The sequence below is a fragment of the Anabrus simplex genome, chromosome 8 (genome assembly GCF_040414725.1).
Source record: "Anabrus simplex isolate iqAnaSimp1 chromosome 8, ASM4041472v1, whole genome shotgun sequence".
NCBI lineage: Eukaryota > Metazoa > Arthropoda > Insecta > Orthoptera > Tettigoniidae > Anabrus > Anabrus simplex.
The window spans coordinates 222,263,917-222,286,531 of record NC_090272.1 but is presented as its reverse complement, the minus strand read 5'-3'; the positions used below and the strand labels follow the sequence as shown (position 1 = coordinate 222,286,531).

The following is a 22,615-nucleotide window of genomic DNA, read 5'->3' as shown; positions in this document are numbered from 1 at the left end:
CCCAACCCCTTATATGGTTAGCGTGCTACCCTCTGGTCACAGGGGTCCGGGCGGGGTCGGGAATTTTAACCAAAATTGGTTCATTTCGCTGGCACGGGGACTGGGTGTATGTGTCGTCTTCATCACCATTTCATCCGCATCACGACACGCAGGTCGTCTACGGGAGTCAATCTAAAGATCTGCATCTGGCGAGCCGAAGTTGTCCTCGGACAATCCCGGCATTAAAAGCCATAACGCCATTTCATTTCAGTGTATAAGAGAAGGTGGGCAGAAGTCACGCTCGAAAATGTTTAAATAAGAAGCTACATGAAAGGCAAACAATTGTATTTAACAGAATTAAATGCCTGCATGAATGCAATAAGACAGAAATGAATCTTCTTACACATTTCAAACTCTCTCGGTATGCTGACCATCATTCTTGGAGCTGCCGTGAGCGTCTGCTTGCTCGGCGCAGCATTTCGCGAGTGATCATTTTGCGATTGACTTGTCTAAAGCATTTGATAGGGAAGATCATGGGAGATTACTGGCAAAAATGAGTGCAATTGGACTAGATAAAAGAGTGACTGAATGGGTTGCTATATTTCTAGAAAATAGATCTCAGAGAATTAGAGTAGGCGAAGCTTTATCTGACCCTGTAATATTTAAGAGGAGAATTCCTCAAGGCAGTGTTATTGGACCTTCATGTTTTCTTATATACACTGACTGACAGTGACAATGCAACACCAAGGAGGAGTGGTTCGAAAGGGATGAAAGTTGGGGAAAAAACAAAGACGGCACGGATGAATAATTGATGTTTATTTCAAACCGATATGCAGGTTACACAATGCGCACGGCATCGACTCAGTAGGATGTAGGACCACCGCGAGCGGCGATGCACGCTGAAACACGTCGAGGTACAGAGTCAATAAGAGTGCGGATGGTGTCCTGAGGGATGGTTCTCCATTCTCTGTCAACCGTTTGCCACAGTTGGTCGTCCGTACGAGGCTGGGGCAGAGTTTGCAAACGGTGTCCTATGAGATCCCACACGTGTTCGATTGGTGAGAGATCCGGAGAGTACGCTGGCCACGGAAGCATCTGCACACCTCTTAGAGCCTGTTGGGAGATGCGAACAGTGTGTGGGCGGGCATTATCCTGCTGAAACAGAGCATTGGGCAGCCCCTGAAGGTACGGGAGTGCCACCGGCCGCAGCACATGCTGCACGTAGCGGTGGGCATTTAACGTGCCTTGAATACGCACTAGAGGTGACGTTGAATCATACGCAATAGCGCCCCAAACCATGATGCCGCGTTGTCTAGCGGTAGGGCGCTCCACAGTTACTGCCGGATTTGACCTTTCTCCACGCCGACGCCACACTCGTCTGCGGTGACTATCACTGACAGAACAGAAGCGTGACTCATCGGAGAACACGACGTTCCGCCATTCCCTCATCCAAGTCGCTCTAGCCCGGCACCATGCCAGGCGCGCACGTCTATGCTGTGGAGTCAATGGTAGTCTTCTGAGCGGACGCCGGGAGTGCAGGCCTCCTTCAACCAATCGACGGGAAATTGTTCTGGTCGATATTGGAACAGCCAGGGTGTCTTGCACATGCTGAAGAATGGCGGTTGATGTGGCGTGCGGGGCTGCCACCGCTTGGCGGCGGATGCGCCGATCCTCGCGTGCTGACGTCACTCGGGCTGCGCCTGGACCCCTCGCACGTGCCACATGTCCCTGCGCCAACCATCTTCGCCACAGGCGCTGCACCGTGGACACATCCCTATGGGTATCGGCTGCGATTTGACGAAGCGACCAACCTGCCCTTCTCAGCCCGATCACCATACCCCTCGTAAAGTCGTCTGTCTGCTGGAAATGCCTCCGTTGACGGCGGCCTGGCATTCTTAGCTATACACGTGTCCTGTGGCACACGACAACACGTTCTACAATGACTGTCGGCTGAGAAATCACGGTACGAAGTGGGCCATTCGCCAACGCCGTGCCCCATTTATCGTCCGCTACGTGCGCAGCACAGCGGCGCATTTCACATCATGAGCATACCTCAGTGACGTCAGTCTACCCTGCAATTGGCATAAAGTTCTGACCACTCCTTCTTGGTGTTGCATTTGCTCTGTCAGTCAGTGTATATAAATGATATGTGTAAAGAAGTGGAATCAGAGGTAAGGCTTTTTGCGGATGATGTTATTCTGTATAGAGAAATACATAAGTTACAAGATTGTGAGCAACTGCAACGTGACCTTGATAATGTTGTGAGATGGACAGCAGACAATGGTATGTTCATAAACGGGTTTAAAAGTCAGGTTGTGTGTTTCACAAGTAGGAAATGTCCTCTCAGTTTTAATTACTGTGTTGATGGGGTGAAAGTTCGTTTTGGGAATCATTGTAAGTACCTAGGTGTTAATATAAGGAAAGATCGTCATTGGGGTAATCACATAAATGGGATTGTAAATAAAGGGTACAGTTCTCTGCACATGGTTATGAGGGTGTTGGGGTTGTAGTAAGGATGTAAAGGAGAGGGCTTATAAGTCTCTGGTAAGACCCCAAGTAGAGTATGGTTCCAGTGTATGGGACCCTCAACAGGTGTACTTGATTCATGAACTGGAAAAAATCCAAAAAATCTGGGTGATTTCAGACAAAAGAGTAGCGTTACAAAAATATTGCAAAGTTTTGGCTGGGAAGAATTGGGAGAAAGAAGACGAGCTGCTCGATTAAGTGGTATGTTCCGAGCTGTGAGCGAAGAGACGAATAAGTTTGAGTGGCGTCTTTAAAAGTAGGAAAGATCACAACATGAAGATAAAGTTGGAATTCAAGAGGACAAATTGGGGCAAATATTCATTTATAGGAAGGGAAGTTAGGGATTGGAATAACTTACCAAGGGAGATGTTCAATAAATTTCCAATTTCTTTGAAATCATTCAAGAAAAGGCTAGGAAAACAACAGATGATGACAGATGAATGTGCCGCGTATATTAGCTGCTGATCTAGAAATATTTTTATCTGGGCGAAAAACCCTCATTATTATGAAGAAATTAAGCAACACCCTCCTCAGCCACCTGCGCGACTGCTCTAAATGCAGATCAGTATTGATTGATTGCCATAATTTCTTCTTTCAACTCTTCAACGGAAGTCATACGATTTGCGGAAATATTTTCCTTTAAGAAGGACCACAGCCAATGATCGCACTTGTTAACTCCAGGCTTCTGGGCGGCCCTCCACGTCCAATCCATAACGGAAACTGGTTGTTCAATCAGTCTCAAACAGGAGTCAGCAGTATCCAGGGGCACCATCCTGTTTCATAATTACGCCTTTCAGCAGGCTAACTTTGTCGAGTTCAGGTAACACCAGTGAGATAACATGTGGTGATACGATTCCTCTGAAATGAAATGGCGTATGGCTTTTAGTGCCGGGAGTGTCCGAGGACATGTTCGGCTCGCCAGATGCAGGTCTTTTGAATTGACACCCGTAGGTGACCTGCGCGTCGTGATGAGGATGAAATGATGATGAAGACGACACATACACCCAGCCCCCGTGCCAGCGAAATTAACCAATTAAGGTTAAAATTCCCGACCCTGTCGGGAATCGAACCCGGGACCCCTGTGACCAAAGACCAGCACGCTAACCATTTAGCCATGGAGCCGGACACGATTCCTCTGTCATAGACCCATGGAAGATACGGTCCGATGATAACGCCACTGGTAACACCGGCCCATAGCATAAGCTGAGGGGGGTGTTGCTTAATTTCTTCATAATAATGAGTGTTTTTTCGCCCAGATATAAATATTTCGAGATCGGGAGTTAACATACACAGCATATTCATCTGTCATCATAACCTTACGGCGAGCCGTTAATGTTGGAAAAGCTGCACCCGTTCGTTCCTTTTGATGCCTCCGTACGTTAAGAAGAAGAAGTTCTTCAATTGTGAATCTGCTTGCATCCACCATTATAACACAAATGTTTACAACCGTATCACCTTGGCAGCAGTCACCAGAACCATAAGCCAAACAGAACACGATCACATGCCGGATTTTCATGGTGTGACGCAGTGTTGTCATTTGAGTGACCTATACCAGAAGACAGACGCAGGGATGAACATTATTCTCAACCTAAAAGACACTTCTGGCCCACCCTGTCCAGTATTTATTGTAATACCAGGTGTATGCATAAGTCTTTGCCGGTTTTTGTGCTAAAGAAAACACGTAATTTCCAAGGGAAATTGATTTTTTGTTTATTCAAAATATTGGCCATTGGCTTCTACACACTTATTCCATCTTTCAGGTAAGTTATGAATACCATCCCAGAAAACTGCTTGTTTTTTGCGGCAAACCATTCGTCGAACCATTTTCCAACTTCTTCGAAATTGCTGAAGTGCTGCTCTGCGAGTGCGTACCCTCTTGATGCGGAGAGGTGATAGATGGCGGCAGGTCGGGACAGTGAGATGGATGTCCAATCCGAGCGATTTCAAGGTGATACGGCGTGTAACAAAATCACTTTGTTATGTTTGCTGGCCCATTCTTTCGATCAATGCATGATTTAAAATAGTCATTTGTTGGCGATAGCGTTGTGCATTAACGGTTTCGCCGGGCTTCAAGAGTCTTCGCATTTTTGCGGTCTACCAGAGCGCACACTGTCTTTCACATTGAAATCACCACGTTGAAATTTATTGTCGAAACCATGTCTCGCGTGTTCTAATCGATGGAGTGTGTTCGCCATATGTTTCTACCAGGAATCGATCACTTTCCACAGCCTTTTTCTTTTGATTAAATAAGAAAAGCAAGGCTTGCCATAAATGTTCTTTTCCAGGCACAAACGTCGACATGATCATTGAACGATACAACACAGACGCTAGTGTTTGGCAGACTCAACTTGTGTGTGTTGGTAGGTTAATGTCAGATGACCAAACTGACGTATGTATCAAATTCATACGCTACGTACTGTTCGCTGGCGCCATCTCTAGACAAATCGAAAAAGACTTATGCATACACCTGGTAGTCTGGCATTGTTGCATTGCGAATGTCAGCTCCACCTCCTTGGTCTCTCCACCATTTTCAGTTCTGTATTTGTGAACATGTGAGGTGACTAGAGCCAGGGCCAGCCCAGCAGACAGAATAGCCGGGTTGTTGTTTCAGAACTCGAATCAATCAATCAATGAATCAATCAATCAATCAATCAATCAATCAATCAATCAATCAATCAATCAATCAATGCTGATCTGCATTTAGGGCAGTCTCCCAGGTGGTAGATTCCATATCTACTGTTTTCTTAGTCTTTTCTGAAATGGTTGCGAAGAAACTGGAAATTTATTGAACATCTCTCTTGGTAAGATATTCCAATCCTTAACTCCCCTTCTTACGAACGAATATTTGCCCCAATTCGTCCTCTTGAATTCCAACTTTACCTTCATATTGTGATCTTTCCTACTTTTAAAGACACCACTCCTGACTTCAGTGGTTGCCAAAATAGTGAAAAATGACATTCATATTATGTAGTTAATGAAAAAAAACCACTCGCGTATAGTTGCTTCCTGTCGTCTCAGTTCCGGAGGGGGTATGTTACTGATAGTATGTAGCCATGGGATTGGGGTGGATTTTAGTGTGCCTGTTATGGTTCTCATACATTCGTTCAAATGGACTTCGATCTTCCTAGAATGAGCGCTACGTTGCCACAGTGGGGCACAATATTCAGCCACTGGTGAGGGCAGTAGTGCGTAGTGTGGATGCATCAGCTCCCCATGTCGTACCAGCTAGTTTCTTCATGATGTTGTTTCTTGACTTGAGTTTCTGACCTGATCATCCACAGAATCTCCCAATCCATGAGGTCCTTACTGACCTACCTCCTTTGCGTCTTAAATCAAGGAACCCAATATGGCATGATGTAACTGGCTTCAATATCCAGGAAAAATAGCATCAAAGCTGGAGCTCTGCATGTGTGAAACACCAAGGCATCCAAGACCCCGCAACTGGACTGGACCTGAAGAGACACCAATGGTCTAAACTCAACCTTTTAAGAACAGGCCATGCTACCTAAGTGGGGACTTCGAGAATCCCCTGCCTGTGATTGCAAAGCCCCTTCCAGTCAGTGCAGCACATTATTGAGGAATGCCGTCTGAGGAAGTATAGTGGACCAGCCCAAGATGTCATCAGTGCTACACCCCCCTTCTTAGAATGACTACAGCAACTGGACTTTGATTTGTAAATGTGAACGCTACCAGCATTCTTGTCTTTGTATATAGTATAAATTTTCTTTTTCTTTTGTATACTTGCCATACGATAAGTAATAATAAAACCAAACCAAACCCCATGGCACTACAGCCCTTGAAGGGCCTTGGCCTACCAAGCGACCGCTGCTCAGCCCGAAGGCCTGCAGATTACGAAGTGTCGTGTGGTCAGCACGACGAATCCTCTCGGCCGTTATTCTTGGCTTTCTAGACCGGGGTCGCCATCTCACCATCAGATTGCTCCTCAATTCTAATCATGTAGGCTGAGTGGACCTCAAACCAGCCCTCAGGTCCAGGTAAAAATCCCTGACCTGGCCGGGAATCGAACCCGGGGCCTCCGGGTAAGAGGCAGGCACGCTACTCCTACACCACGGGGCCGGCTAAATAATAATAATACTGAAAAACTATTTTGATAGTAAAAAATAGCTGTGGTACTGCCCGGGTATTTTTTTATGAACGCTTACTTCTAGGAAATGTGTTACTTGTTAATTATGTGTGAAGTGAATTTATGTAGATTTGTTCATTCTGACGTTGACTGATATTTTACTACCTAACTCTTTCGTAGTTTTAGAGTTATTACTATATCTGTAGGTTTCAGATTACCTGTATTTTATTTCATGTTAAACTTTGTCTTTGTGGCAGCTCAGATCATCTGGAAAATAGAAGATCCTTTCACATACGGTAAGTAATAAAAATAAGTGATGAATATAAATGTTTACACGTTATGCCATAGATGTGATGCACAGTCATTGGGATAGTCACAGTTGGCCTAGTAATCCCAAAATCTGTGGTTTTAACACCAATCTTGGTCATTTTCTTTTTCATCATATCTCACGCCCATGCTGATGGATGGTGAACTTGGGCTTAAACAGCATCCAGAGTGTCAGTACAGTATTAATCTCAGCGACCTGGCACTAATATTTGCTGTTTCCGATTATTTTTATGTGCCATCCCCTCCCCAACCCTAGGGGTGTCTTATCCCCACAGTATAGTGTATTTTTCCAGATGGTAAGTCAGGTGTACCAAGTTTGGTTGAAATTGTGCCATGTTTTCCATAGCAATGTTGGAACACACATACTCATCCACTTTTATATATATAAAATAGATTATTTCCAGAAGTTAAATCCCTGTATTGGTCTCGTCACAGTGGGAAATTACTACCTTACTTCTGTGGACACTGGTACCCCACTTAGTACTTGGCCTCACCCTCCATCAGGCCTATTCTCCTCATATCTTTCTGGATCTGATCACACCACTTGTTCTGGGTCTTCCTGGTGGCTGCCTTCCCTCTGGCATGCCACACTACACTCACTTGATAGTGGTACTTTCTTCCTTTCTCATGACTTGCCCTGCCCATCTCAATCTCCCGCTACCACAATATCAAGTTATTAAAACATTTTCATTTTCTCCGAGCCATGCTGCCGTGCACCCAGATGGATGCCTCAGATATTGGCGAAATGAGGAGAACTATAAACCGGTTGCATGTGAAAGTAACTCGTCAGAAGACTACTTTACAAGAGAAGTAGGAAGAACAGTTGATAAAGGTACAAATGAAATGAAATAGCATATGGCTTTTAGTGCCGGGAGCGTTTGAGAACATGTTCGGTACAAATAAATAAAACTTAATGACGTCAAAAACTATACTTTCTAGAGGTAATTAGATCTCTTGAAAAAAAGAACAGCTGACCAAGTTTTTACTCGAAATACTTTCTTCTCAATGAATTTTAATGTTACACTCTGGTACAAAATATGAATGAAATGTAAATTGCAAATATAATTAAAATTTAAACAGCTGTGAGTTTATGTATTTCTGTTATCCACACACCATTTTGTTCTGGAAGCTCCACTGAATATTTCAGTAGCAAAAATAAGAATTTTATTTTTTACCATGCCTACTTCCTAATTGCAGCACTTGAAGAATTTTAAAACCCTATTTGAACAATAACGCTTAATTTCAAGGTCTGGATTTTCCTAGAGGCTGCCTGGCCGAGGCGGTAAAGGTATGCTCGGTTCGCCTGGAAGGACGTGGGTTTGAATCCCCGTCAGGAAGTTGTAAAATTTAAGAAACCAGATTGCCACTTCCGGAGGTGCATATGGCCCTGAGGTTCACTCAGCCTACACCAAAAATGAGTACCAGGTTAATTCCTGGGAGCAAAGGCAGCCAGGCGTAGAGCTAACCAGTCTACCCCATCACGTGCCGAGGTTAACAATGGTGGAAGCCTTTACCTTCCACTCCTCCAAGGGCCTTGATGGCCTGTACGGAGGTGTCTTTGCTTTGCTTTGGATTTTCCTAACATCAGAAGATAAATGCACTGAACATAATCCTTGTGGTAAATCGTACTATGTATGGAATGTATCTGAATATTATGGATATTAAAAGTTATTGCTATTATTACAGTTGATGAATGTCGGCTGAACTGCTCAATCACTTAGCAGTTTTACACATTATTTTGGCAAGTATGAACAAAAGTAGCCTTTTAGGATTAATATAACAATTTTAACCTACGTAACAATCTCCGTACCTCTAAATTAAGATAAATCGGCAATCAAAGTCAATACCATTGCCACAGAGGAGTATACATATCTGATGCTCAATCTTAGGCATCCAACACCATGTGTTGAGCTATGAAACTACCATGATTATGACGTGTGGAACCATTCGTCAAAGCCAGTATAAGGAGTGCAGTGTAGATCTAGTTGGCCGTGCAGTATGCCAACAGTGCAGTATTTGAATACGAAGAGCAGCAAACAATCACCAACAATCCAACTATTTTGTCAATGAAATAATGAACATTCTCTTGAGCTTTTTTTTTTTAAAACAAAATTTACAGGCATATTATGTTATGGGGGCAAATATTCATTTTTAGGAAGGGGAGTTCAGGATTGGAATAATTTACCAAGGGAGATGTTCAATAAATTTCAAATTTCTTTGCAATCATTTCAGAAAAGGCTAGGAAAACAACAGATAGGGACTCTGCCACCTGTGCAACACCCCAAAATGCAGATCATTGGTGACTGATTGAGAAATTATTGCCTTCATGGTTAGAGATATAATAAAAGAAGAGGGTAGAGGCATCTAGATTTACATGGTGTGGACACATGAAGTGAATGACAGAGGAAAGGATACACAGAAGGATGCACAAAATAGAGATAACAGGAAAATGATCAAGGGGAAGACCAAGAGACAGGTGGAGAAAAAAGTGGAAGAGTGTGTGCAAAGATGAGGAGAGGATTGGGCAAGAGTGACGAGGGAGAAGTGGTAGGAAGACAAGAGGAGACGGAGAGGCTTATGTTCCAAGTAGGCCAGGCCAGCAGCTGGAAACTGCATATGATGATGACCTTCATGATAGTTTGAATTCATCTTGAATATCTATACGAGATACGGTACCTTGTCTGTTGCCACCTGAACAAATGTAAATGTTGCAGAAGTTACAACTCCTTATAATAGCCTGTCTTTATAAATATTCTACTGACAAACCTACGGATATTTAAATTAAAAGGTAGAGGCTATTTCCCATTTCCCCCAACCCAGATTCAAAACAAAGTAAACCTAACCTATGTAACCTAGAACCTGTAATCTACCAAACACCATTGGAACAACATAGCACTAAATGGAGAACAAAAATTAACAAAATTTCAAAAGCACATCCAATACCAGAGTTCTCTTGGATTAGTACAAGCACACCTAGAAGTTCGAGAACATGCTTGAAACACATACTGTTTACAAGTTATTACATATAACTACATCCATTTTTGTATGGCATATTCTGTTATATTTGCAATTCATTTGTAGGGTCAGATATTATCCAGCCTCTTGTAATCCTGGATGAGTTCAACTACTATCTAAAATGATTTTTTCATTTTCAGGGAAATCTTGGTGAATCCGGAGACTGGTGAACTGCTGAAGGTGGGCGAGCGCATAAAGCGGCCAAAACTTGCACAGACGTTGAGGAAGATAGCAGAGAATGGATCTGCTGATATATTTTACCATGGTGAACTGGGTGCAAAATTTGTTGAAGACGTTAAAGGTTTCGGTGGGATAATCACTCAGGAAGACCTGGCAAATTATACGTGAGTATGCCTCTGAATTAATTTATTTTCCATTGGGAGACTTCAAGATTTTTTCAATAGTTCACAGCTGATGAATACATGGGGTCATTCAAAAGTTTGCACAGAAGATGCAGTAGTCCATAGAGGGGTCAATTCAACGTACAACAACTTTTGTATAGGAACGTATAGCTTGGAACAAAATTCTGCATTAGGGCAAATGTGGAAATGTCAGGAATGACATAAACGATAATTTTTTAACTTTTTTTTCAAGTGCCATACCGAGTCCCCCACACATTGGCGATCACCCTGGAGAAGTCCGCCTCCATACCGTGATGGTTAGTGTTATTAGCTGCCGCCCTCGGATGCCCGGGTTCGATTCCCAGTACTGCCAAAAATTTAAGAATTACTGGAGGGCTAGTATGTGGTTGGAATGGCACACACATTTCAACTCCATTGTGGGTTTGCCTAAAAAGAGCTGAGGACACGAGTTTACTTTTTACCCTGGGGACCCTTTCATTAGCAAACTTGAAGAGTTGTTCAGTGTTGTTGATGCAAATTTGATGTTTTGGAGCCATGACATTGGTGTTCCACCAGCCCCTCGCTTGCCTTGTAATATGAGTTGTAGAAGCCCATATTTCTACCTTGTAGAACATGGCCTAAATAAGCTGTTTTTTGGCTCACGCTCAGCTCATTTCATTTATTTCTCCAAAATTCCTAAGGAATACAGAACTGACAGTCAGTGAGATGAAATTAGACACTGGAGTTTACCACAGCAATGTGATTCCTGCATTAAGTGTGGTGGGTGACAATTTGAACAGCATTTGTAAACAACACTCACTGTCCAGAGTCTAACTTCATTATGACTATCATTTCATTGATTACCACTTCTGAATTATTTAGGCAAGTATATATTTAGGACAAATACATTCAAAAACTTGTGCATTACATTATTCCTAGTATTGCCAGGCTTGCCCTGATGCAGGGTCTCGTCTCTGCGCAACCTTTTCAATAACCTTGTACGTACAAAGTGATCAGATATTCTCTACTCTGGCTTACATGGTGCTTTTCCCATGGGCAAGCTCCCTGCTGGGGAAGGGGATGGCGTGGTATGCGATCAAATGTTTTGTTCCCTCACTCTCACCCTTGTTTATTTTGTGCACCTATCCGTACTAGATGTCCTCTTAAATCAACCACCACCATCACCTTGTATACATGTCCGATGTTGCAGCTGTAATTCAGCTGTTTGAGAGAGAGAGAGAATGTGTGTGCGTGCACATTCTAGGAAACTGGAAGCATAGTGTATAGAGGAGAAAGTGTGCTCACTTCACCTGTTTCAGTGTGCGGCTCCATGGCTAAATGGTAAGCATGCTGACCTTTGGTCACAGGAGTCCCTACTTCTTTGTCGGAAATCACCCTGAACAAATCGTGTTGCTAAACATTTTTTTCTTTTTTTTCCCAGTTTTCATATCAAGTAATCCTTGTGTGGTTCTCATGCACTAAAACCATACTCTAATTGGGTTCCTACCAGAGACTTTTCTGCCATCTCCTTTACATTGTTGCTACAACTCCTAAATGCCCTTATAAACACACGAAGAGATATGTACTTGTTATTTACAACCTTGTTTATGTGATTACCCCAATGAAGAGTTTTCCTTGTATTCACACCTAGGTACTTACAATGATCCCCATTAACGCAGTAATTAAAACTGAGAGGATTTTTTCCTATTTGTGAAACTCACAACCTGACTTTTTATCCCGTTTATCATCATACCGTTGCCTATTGTCCATCTCACAACATTATTGAGGTCATTTTGCACTCACTTACAATCTAGTAACTTATTTATTACTCTATACAGAATAACATCATCTGCAAAAAGCCTAATATCTGATTACACTTCTTTGCTTATATCATTTATATATATGAGGAAACATAAATGTCCAATAATACTGCCTTAAGGAATTCCCCTCTTAATTATTACAGGGTCAGATAAAGCTGCCTACTCTAATTCTCTGAGTTTTTTTCTAGAAATATAGCCAGCCATTCAGCCACTCTTTTCTCTAGTCCAGTTGGACTCATTTTTGCCAGTAGTCTCTTAGATAAGTCAATTGCAATACAGTCCATTTGGCCTCCTGAATACAAGGTATCTGCTATATCTTGCTGGAATCCTACAACTTGAGCTTCAGTGGAATAACCTTTCCTGAACCTGAATATAATGAGAAAGAATGCTTTCTCAAATCTTACATGCAATGCATGTCAAACCGACTGGCCAGTACAAAATAAATTTCTAAGATATTTGTATTATAAAACTTTTAATGTTTTCTGTCCATTTGACATTTCAACTTTTTTACTTTTTTACTTCTTTTTTTTTCAATTTCACATCTTTGAAAAGCAGGAGAACATAATTTCATTACAAATATTGAGGACAATTTTAAATGGAAAAACTGACTGTCAGGAATTAGGGCCTACTTAGTTTCATCCCTTTTCATGCACAAGTAAAATCACAAGAGCAAACACTATTTCACATTCCAAGAGCTAGAAGCGTCCAACACTCTAATTTGCCATTAGTTAAAATATAATATAATATAATATAATATAATATAATATAATATAATATAATATAATATAATATAATATAATATAATATAATATAATATATTTAGTGCTCAAGTTGATTTATTTGCTGGCACTAGCTTATTCAGTAAGCATATAAAGGTTTCTATTATGAAATCTTTAATCATTATTGAATTCCTTTTTTCTGGAATGCTGGGCACTCATAAGTTGTTTTTCCTTCTTTATGGCTAAACTGTAGTCTACTGTATATTATTATGTTTTTTGTTTATAACTTAAATCTTCAATTGTGTTCTTATTATTATTTGCTTTCTTCTTTCCCTTATTATTCTTATTAAAATTTTGATGTATTTAGAGTTGAAATCTGATATGTTAAGAAGGAATGCAGAAAAGTTTAAGCCTGTGTGCCTTCATATTGTCAAATAAATAAATATTCATGTCTATTTTATCTAAGAAGTACAGAGTAGTGAAGACAGGCTATACTAGGTGAACCAGCTGCCCTTAATAAAGTAGTTTTATATCACTCACTGTTTATAGCCTACCTGAAAACATCAGTCCCTTTGTTATGCAGATAATACAAAATGACTGCTAAAGAAAATCTCAACGAAGTAGCAATGTCTCTATTTTCTGTGTATTTGTCCTCAGTGAATACAATAAACCATTGTGTCAACAAACCAGCAGCAAGCACAGCAATAACAAATATTTATTCCCATGAAGCTGATAGCCAATGTAGTTGTGAGCTGTGGGTTATGCGGTGAAAATTTACCTGAGAGCGAACTTAGCTAATAACTGTGATTTACCAGTTGAATGTGACAAGAACTGGCCTGTGTTTGAAAACTGAAGCTCCATGTACAAGTAAAACATATTTATGCAGTGTGAGACTCAAACTGCTGAGCCTACTACAGTCTGGCTGGCACTCAGATGCTGATCCGAGGCTGCTACAGAACAGAAATGCAAGGGGCATGTATTTCACATATCTAGTGTGCAATTCTGCTCCATTTTTGCTGTTTTATAGTTGTATCATGCTTTGAAGCATTAATAGCATATTTTCCAATACCTATTGTCATGGAAAAAAGTATAGACACCCAAGTTAATATGTTAATAAAAAGTTTATCCTTTGTCACACATAGAAACAAGTCATACCAAAATTTAGCTTATTTTATTCTATGTTTAATTATGTGGAATAGAAATTATTACCATACCTTTTATTATTTATTAAAATAAAAAATATATGTAATCCAGCAATATGCTTCAATTGTGATGCTCAATATTCTTTTCCTAGCCTCTCATACATTCAAGCATATCCTGCAAAATGCAAGCTATTCAAAAAATATGACATTCTTCAAATCAGTTGATGAACATTAATCTAACAAATTATAGTGTTTTAGGTTGTGTAAAGTGTTTACTATTTTGGAAAAAAGTATAGACACCCAAGTTAATATGTTAATAAAAAGTTTATCTTTTAATTAATAAACGTAGGTTTTCGTGACTCATTGTATTAAAATATAGAAATAAGGTTGTGAACTGGATTAAAGCCACTTATGTATATTTAACAAAGCTAAGCTTTCTGCCAAATTGCATTGGCCTTCATCATGGCATGTGAATGTTTGCCTCCAACAGTGAGCAAAGAATTTCTTCGAAGGAACGTGGAAGTCACAACCATACAATCTATGGCCCCCCAGTAACTGGACTCAGGGAACGTCGCGCTGTGCTGTAATGGTTGGGAAGGAAGTTACTGATTCACTTTCCTCCGTTGACAGTTTCTTGAGTGTGTTGCACTGTGCCATGGTGGTGTTATACATGTATTTCTGTAGTACAGGTCTCCATGTATTTGATAACTTGAAGCCGTCTTCCCTGTTGATATTTGGGTGCAGCATTTTTCAGGATATGCTTGCAGTGGATTGTTACCATATGGGAGGCTAGCAGAAGAATATTGACCATCATGATTAAAGCATATTGCTGGATTATATATATCTTTTTTATTTTTATTTTTTTATAAATGTCAGGGGTGGAATGAATTCCTGGTTCGAGGTAACTTCAGAGGTTGAACAAGGCTGTAATCTTTCATCTTTATTGTTCACAGTTTACATGGATCATCTACTGAAAGGTATTAAGTGGCAGGAAGGCAATTCAGTTAGGTGAAAATGTACAGTAGTAAGCATTTTTGCCTATGCTGCTGACTTGGTCTTAATAGCAGATTGCCCCAAAAGCTTGCACTCTAATATCTTGGACCCTGAAAATATGTGCAATGAGTATGGTATGAAAATTAGCCTTTCCAACACTAAAGTGATGTCAGTAGGAAAGAAATCCAACATAATTGAATGTCAGATTAGTGATACTGTAACTGTATGTGAATATTAATAATATACTAATAATAATTAACTATAATCATTGCCCCATGCTTGGGTGCCATTTGTACTGTTAGTATTAATAAAATAAAATTACTCAAAAACTTAATAAAATAATTGGAATATTATGAATTAATATTATTAATAACAATAATTAATCAAAATGTCCATAGTATGGGCACCAGAGTTCACCAGAATGGATCCCTCGAATTTTAATAGAGCATGATAATTCTTTATCTCCCAGGGCATGTACATAATGCTGCGTACTGGTACACCTGCTTCAGGACTTACCTAACCTTCCAAAAACGACTAAATAGGTAGGAACTGCACCTAGGTTCATCAATAACTTCGCTGCTTCTAAAATAATTATATTCACAATAAAATCTGTGCATGAGCACCTCATCAATACAAAAAAATAGACATATTATACACACAAAATATTGCTGGAAGACTCCAAATTTACAACAACAATGAAAACAGTGGGAAAACAAAAGCGAGAAGTAAGCCACCATTTGTAGTTAGTCCGTTGAACAATGTACATATATGTAGATAAGAACCCTTTACTGTCTTTGTATCAACACGACTTGCCGATTCACATAATGGGCACTTATTATATCACACAGATACTGTACCTCATAATACTGTGTTCGCTGACTCTAACACTTGTTTTAAAAATATATTCACTTAAGCAACACACGCTTGACATTCCTGAACATAAATTCTGGAAAGTCTGAGATATAACACCTCCCAGCTTTCACCAACATGTAATACCAGGCCACCACAAAGTGATACAATACCAAGTGCGTACGCACTCCATAATTTGTAGGTCAGCCACTTTCCATGAACATAAAGACTATGTTCCACGAACATTTGAAGTCCAGTCCAGTGCGTTTAGAAGTTTATTCCCATGTGTCATTTTCGCTGCTTGATCAGATGCATGATACGTCGAGATTCATCCTGGCCAGCCATTCATGAGTAGGTCCTCTTGTCAAGACCACGCCCTGAACCTCTCCCGGATCCCATGACAATAACAGCATCAACATACTCTGGGGTGTTTCACATGAATCATCGGAGATTTCCGACTACAACATCAACGGACTCTGGTTAGTTCCAAATGACTCATGTAAAGTTTCCAAGTTCAATATAGCAATGTTTTCCCAGCCGTTGTGCAAAACAAATTACTCATACCACATCTCCCAGCTTACGAATATTAATGACAAAATATACAACTGAAATACTGATGATAATAATAATAATAATAATAATAATAATAATAATAATAATAAATCGAATACTGACAATAATATCTCTCACTTCTAAATAAAGTGTGAGGGTGTGATATATGTACTATCACAATACAAAGCTGGAACAGGTAGATAATTTCAAGTATTTAGTTATAATAATGTTACAGCATTTGCTTTTTCATCCCACTAACTACTTTTAAGGTTTTTGAAGATGCCAAAGTACCAGAGTTTAGTCCCGTGGTAGTTCATTTTCATGCCAGTAAATCTACTGACATGAGGCTGATGTATTTGAGCACTTTCAGAATCAAACCTGCTATACTTCTTCTTAAAACAATAATCACCACCAACAAACCTGCTAAGTTAGGTTCACAAGACCAGTGCCTCTACTTTCTGAGCCACTCAGCCTGGCTCAAGTATTTAGGTTGTGTGTTCTCCCAGGATCATAGTATAGTACGTGAGATTGAATCAAGGTACAGCGAAGCTAATGCAGTGAGCTTGCAGTATTCTTTGAGAAGGAAGTCATCTATTAAACAAAACTTTCCTTACATAGGTCTATTTTCAGACCAGCTTTGCTTTACAGGAGTTAAAGCTGGATGGACTCAGGATATCTTATTGAAAAGCTAGAAGTAACAGACATGAAAGTAGCCAGAATGATTGCTCGTACAAACAGGCAGGAGGATACTCAGAATGAGGAGATGAAGGCTAAATTAGGAATGAACTCAATGGATGAAGCTGTTTGCATCAACCAGCTTCAGTGGTGGGGTCATGTGAGACGGATTGAGGAGGATAGTTTACCTAGGAGAATAATGGACTCTGTTATGAAGGGTAAGAGAAGTAGAGGAAGACCAAGACGACGATGGTTAGACTCCGTTTCTAATGATTTAAAGATAAGAGGTATAGAACTAAAGGAGGTCACAGAACTAATTACAAATAGAGGATTGTAGCAGTGTCTAGTCAATTCACAGAGGCTTGCAGACTGAACACTGAAAGGCATAATGGTCTGTAATGATGTATGTATGTAAGTATGTATGCAAATTCTTCCATTCGTCAGAACCAAGTTTGTTTTTCAGCTATAATTATGTTATATGTTTTCTTTTACAGGTAGTTTCTAAGTTTGTTTATTCACAAATTGCTGGTTCACGTGGTATATTATGGACTAATCTTTGTCACTTGTTAATATACGATACAATCTGTAACCATTTCTCTGTATGTTACAGGGTGATGTGGGAGAACGCAACCAAGGTGGTTCTTAAGGGAAATGTCACCATGTACTCGATGCCCCCTCCAGGCTCGGGAATTCTCCTCACGTTCATGCTCAATATTCTGAGTCCTCTCCTTGCCACATCCAACCCAATAACCAATTACCATCACATCACAGAGGCATTCAAGTTTGCTTATGGCAAGAGAACTGAGCTGGGAGATCCTCAGTTTGTGGATATAAGTAGTGTAAGTTACAGAGTTAGATTTGTCTAATAGAACCCTCCTTCTGTTACCTATTTATATCTGATTAAATGTTAGATAGCACAGAAATGACTATATTTTAAATGCTACAAGTTGGTTATTACTGTACTGGCTCAAATATACAGTGCTGGTCAAAACAATAAGGACACACTTACAAAACTGAAAAAAAACTGTATTCTTAAGTCATTTATCTTATTTCAAAATAAACCAGAGAACAATTCACATGTTAGTACATGATGTGACCACCTCTGGCTTTCTCCATGCTGAAACTCACTGCACCATAGAGTCAATAAGGCTGTGTCGCTCCTCCTTGGTCACCTTCCTCCAGAGCTTGAGCAGAATGAGATGCAACTCTTCCTTATTCTTTGGTTTCCTCTTGTCCAGCTGTAGCCCAATCTTGTTCTAAAGGTTCTCAATAGCATTGAGATCAGGGCTACGAGCTGGCCATGGAATCAGTTCCACATTATTTGCCTCCATCCAGGCCATCGTGACACAGGATTTATAGCATGGTGCATTGTCTTGTTGGAAGATGAAGTTGTCTCCCAACAGCTGTGTGACAGATGGTAACATGACTTCCTCCATGGCTGTGCAATAATGTTCTGAATTCATAGAACCATCTACCACATAACATTCCACCACACATTCCCCTGGTCCCTCACTGGTGATGCATGCCCAGATCATAACAGCATCGCCACCCTGCTGAACTGCCGGGGCCAGGCATTGAGGCAAGAATTTCTCTGTTATTGTGCACCTGACACGGGCCTTTCTGCATGGAAATAACTCAAATCGACTCTCATCTGAGAAAACTACACATCTCCAACCCTTTTTATCACAACACCACTGGAGTCTCTTAAGCCGGTGCTGTTCAGTAAGCAGAGGTTTTTGCAAAGCATATCGAGATTCAAAGTCAACCTCACGCAAACGTCGGCCAACTGTTGACTTACTGACTAGGATATTACATTCTCGATTTAAAGCAGTACTTAGGTCACCCTAATTAGCCTTCCTCTTCACTTTAGACAATATGCTTTCTGTCCTGTCTAGGAGAGGTTTTCCTAGGCCTACCACCATGGGTTGCACTCTTGACATTGCAAGTCTCAGCAAACATCTTCAATGTCTGCCCTACACATGTTGTGCTAACACCCAAATTAGTTCCAATTTGTTGATAACTCTTGCCTCCCTTGTGCATACCCACAATTTGCCACTTTATTTTGTCTGGAATACCTCGATGACCCATTTTGTTTCAACAAACTCACAAACTTGACATAATATGCACTTAACCTCAAAAGTATTGCAAGCTGTACAAAGAGTAAAGCGATCAGCTGTTCCCAAATGTCACTTCCCACCTAAACAGATGTGTCTAAAATAGGCTGTGAGAACATTTAAGTGCTGGAGCCAAATATAAAATTTAAAAATGACCATTTAAAATTGGGGTCATTCATTGAAAATTTCAAAGAAGTAAATGACACTCTTACTCATCCTCACATTTCCTCCCAGTATTTTTAGACAACTCATTTGATAGGTCTTTATGAGGTGTATTGATATGCCAGATTTCAAATTTACAAGTACCACCATTTCTCTTAGGACGGGGTTACCGTGCAAAAACGTCTTAATTTTTTTGCTATACTTAGAACGTCAAATTTGTAAAAATTTTGTATTTTTTTCAACAAAATCCATGTTATTTTTTCTAAGAGCCTACTCATTCTATGTAGTTTTTACTAATAATTCAAAAAATTGCGCATCACCAATACATTACAGACAGGGGGAAAAAATTATGTTTTGGCTAGTGTCCTTATTGTTTTGACCAGCACTCTACATGGCCTTGAATATAAGCTCAAAAATTAGTCATCTCTGGAGAAATCATTACAAGCATCATTTAATACCATGTAACTCCGCCTTTGGACTCTATAACCACCTGGATTCTATTAGGAAGTCAGTCCACAAGGTTGTGCAGGTATATTGCATCCAGGTTAAGCCACTTGCTGAGAATTTGATCACGCAATTCAACCAATTGTGGGGATGCTGATATTGGCCATTTACCCGCTGTTCCAACGTGTCCCACAGATTTTGAATGGGGTTCAAGTCAGGTGATTTTGGAGGCCAATCAAGATGTAATAGGGTGTGGGATGGTCATAGAACCAGCCACATATGCATCCAGCTTGATGAACTTTGCTGTTGCCATCTTGAAAAATCGGAGTATCAATAGCATACTCATCGTGCAGGTGTTGACTCAAAGACAATATCAGATCATCTAGAATGTTTAAATAAACATGCTTGTTCATGTTAGTGGTCATGTCAGTGAGCGGGCCCAATCCATCATATGAAAAACACCCCCAAAACATCACAGACCCACCTGCGGCTTGAACTTGATCTTGCACACTTGCAGGATGAAATGCTTCATTTGGTCTTCGGTATACTCGACAATTTGCATCTCTGGAATGCAGGCAAAAACATGATTTTTCAGACCACATTACATTCCTCCAGTAAGCTACTGTCCATGTTTGATGATTGAAGTAGCGCAGCTTTATGTGCGTGGGTGAGCAGTGGCCTCTTGCGAGGTGACTGACTCCAAAGGTTCATTGCATGCAGTTTCCGTTGCGATGTTCACTCACTAACAGCTTGGGAGGGACCTTCGTTCACTGGCTGCAGCAATTCATATCGGGTTTGGAAGCAATTTTGCTTCATAAACTGTGAAAAACGTCTCCGTTCCCTCTCAGCCAGAATCTTTTTCTGACCACAATTCTGACATTGTGATTCATGGCCACATGCAGTACACCACTGCTTGTAGACACGTTGAACAGTCCACTGCGGAACACCAATAAATTCAGCAACTTCACGCATCGTATGGCCATGGGCATGGCCAAACACGATTGCCCCTTTTTGTCACTCTGTCACATATTTACATCTACTCTTGTTGACATACACTGTGTGTTCGAAACATCAATGTCTCACTGAGAGGCTCACGTAGAGGCAGTGTGCGTGTAGCTGAGCGCAGGACTTGTTCGCTGCACCATCTGTACAGGCTTAAGGATCCATCTGTGTGCTGGTGAGCTGAAGACGACCCGGAATTTGTGGGAGGTATTTGTAAGTAAAATTAAATAATGGTTCTTTATCAACATACGTGAGCTCTCCTATAACTAAGAAAATTTAATAGGCCATGAAGTAAATCTAAGGGAAAAAGTTTCCTCAGTTTTATTATATGAAATTTAAAAGAGATTAATAATAATATCAACAAAAACAAGAAGAAGAAGAAGAATACAGATTGACAAAACAGATATTCAAGACCTTTGGGAGAAGAAGTCAACAACGAGCTGGACAAAAGAGGTCAATAAAGATTTATAAAGAAATTAAAATTAGAGAAGAGAAGAAAGTATAGAAAGAGAGATCTTTGAAGATAAAGTTTTAAGAAATCTGCTGGTAGGCATTGAGCAGTAGTAATGTGACATTGTACACAGAGTCCCGAATGCTGCATTATTTGTTTACATCGCCCCAGGCTGCCCTTAAATTCAGTAACCAAAACTTTTAACTTACCGTGTCACCTCCAGTGTGTTCACTCTCAGGGGCAAAGCATCAGGGGAGACAAGGTAGATAGCGTGTACCCTGAATATTTTGTGAACGAAATATTGTCTAGTTAATTCAATTACTTTTTTTGAACATTAATTATTTCCACATTCATGGCATGATTGTATTCCCCGCTTTACTTATTTTCATCTCACTTTGGCAATACTAGGGCTTGCGTTAGTTACACAAAGTAACTACGTAGGCGAAAGTAGACACTGTCCACTCATGTACGTTCCCTTTGATTTTTAAAAGATTTCATATAGAGCAACACTAATGCTATCTGTAGGTACTGACTGTGCAACTATGACTTTCTTATAGTGAGATTTCTCTGGCCAGTAGACAGACTTACCAGCGTCTCTTCTTGCTCTCATTGGCTAGTATTTGGATCTCGGTTATGAAGGTGTTGTTATTGGCTACCATCTGAGACATGCTTTTAATGTAATTAATTTGAATTTACTTTATTATAAGACACGTCTAAATATATAATCATATTCAAATACGAAGTATAGCAGACTTACACCTAATAAATGAATGACAGCATCAAAACCCTTCAAGTGCATGCATTTTCTTGCCCATAAATATTAGTTATGGTATTATAGCCCCAACAAGTATCAGCTTACATTCTTAATAACGAACTCCAGAGTATGTATACGTAAACAACAGAATTGCTTAATTTGATTCTGTATATTCCTTTAATGTCAGTTTCTAGTGAACGCGTTGGCCATTAATCCAGAGGGTCCCGGGTTTGATTCCTGGCCGTCACTTGCTGTTCTGTCTCTCCATCGATCATCAAGCTCTCTTGGTGTTGTATTCGAATTACTACCATAAAACGTGTTTTACTTACATGAAGTGTTAAGCCCCACTGGGCACTTGCCTCCACGACTCAGTTGGTCAGTTGCTGTAAATCTTGTAGGCTTTTTGCCAAAGCAATGTGTCATCTGTAAATCTAGTTGGGGTCTTACCAGAGACTTATATGCCCTCTCCTTTAATTAGAAATGAAGACTAGAAAGGAATCCAATAGTGTAATTTTTGATTAGGTATTTTTTAAATTGTTTTATGCCCACATTAGAGCAATTTAATCAATTCGTACACATTTAAGTCTTAAGAGTATTTGGCTTATGTTTCTTCTACTGCTCCCAGAACTTCTTCATTCTTTCTGACCTGGCTGCCCTTTCTTTGTC

The 22,615-nt window shown here is 40.3% G+C and overlaps 1 protein-coding gene across 4 annotated transcripts in view; it reads left to right on the top strand.

The window, feature by feature from the left end:
- LOC136879011 (scoloptoxin SSD14) overlaps positions 1 to 22,615 on the top strand; it is a 300,668-nt gene that overhangs the window by 240,808 nt on the left and 37,245 nt on the right. For all 4 annotated transcript variants that reach the window (XM_067152702.2, XM_067152701.2, XM_067152704.2 and 1 more), the window contains 2 exons: positions 10,072 to 10,275; positions 17,633 to 17,861. In XM_067152702.2, the coding sequence (XP_067008803.2) occupies positions 10,072 to 10,275; positions 17,633 to 17,861 (433 nt within the window). The remainder of the gene's footprint in view (positions 1 to 10,071; positions 10,276 to 17,632; positions 17,862 to 22,615) is intronic.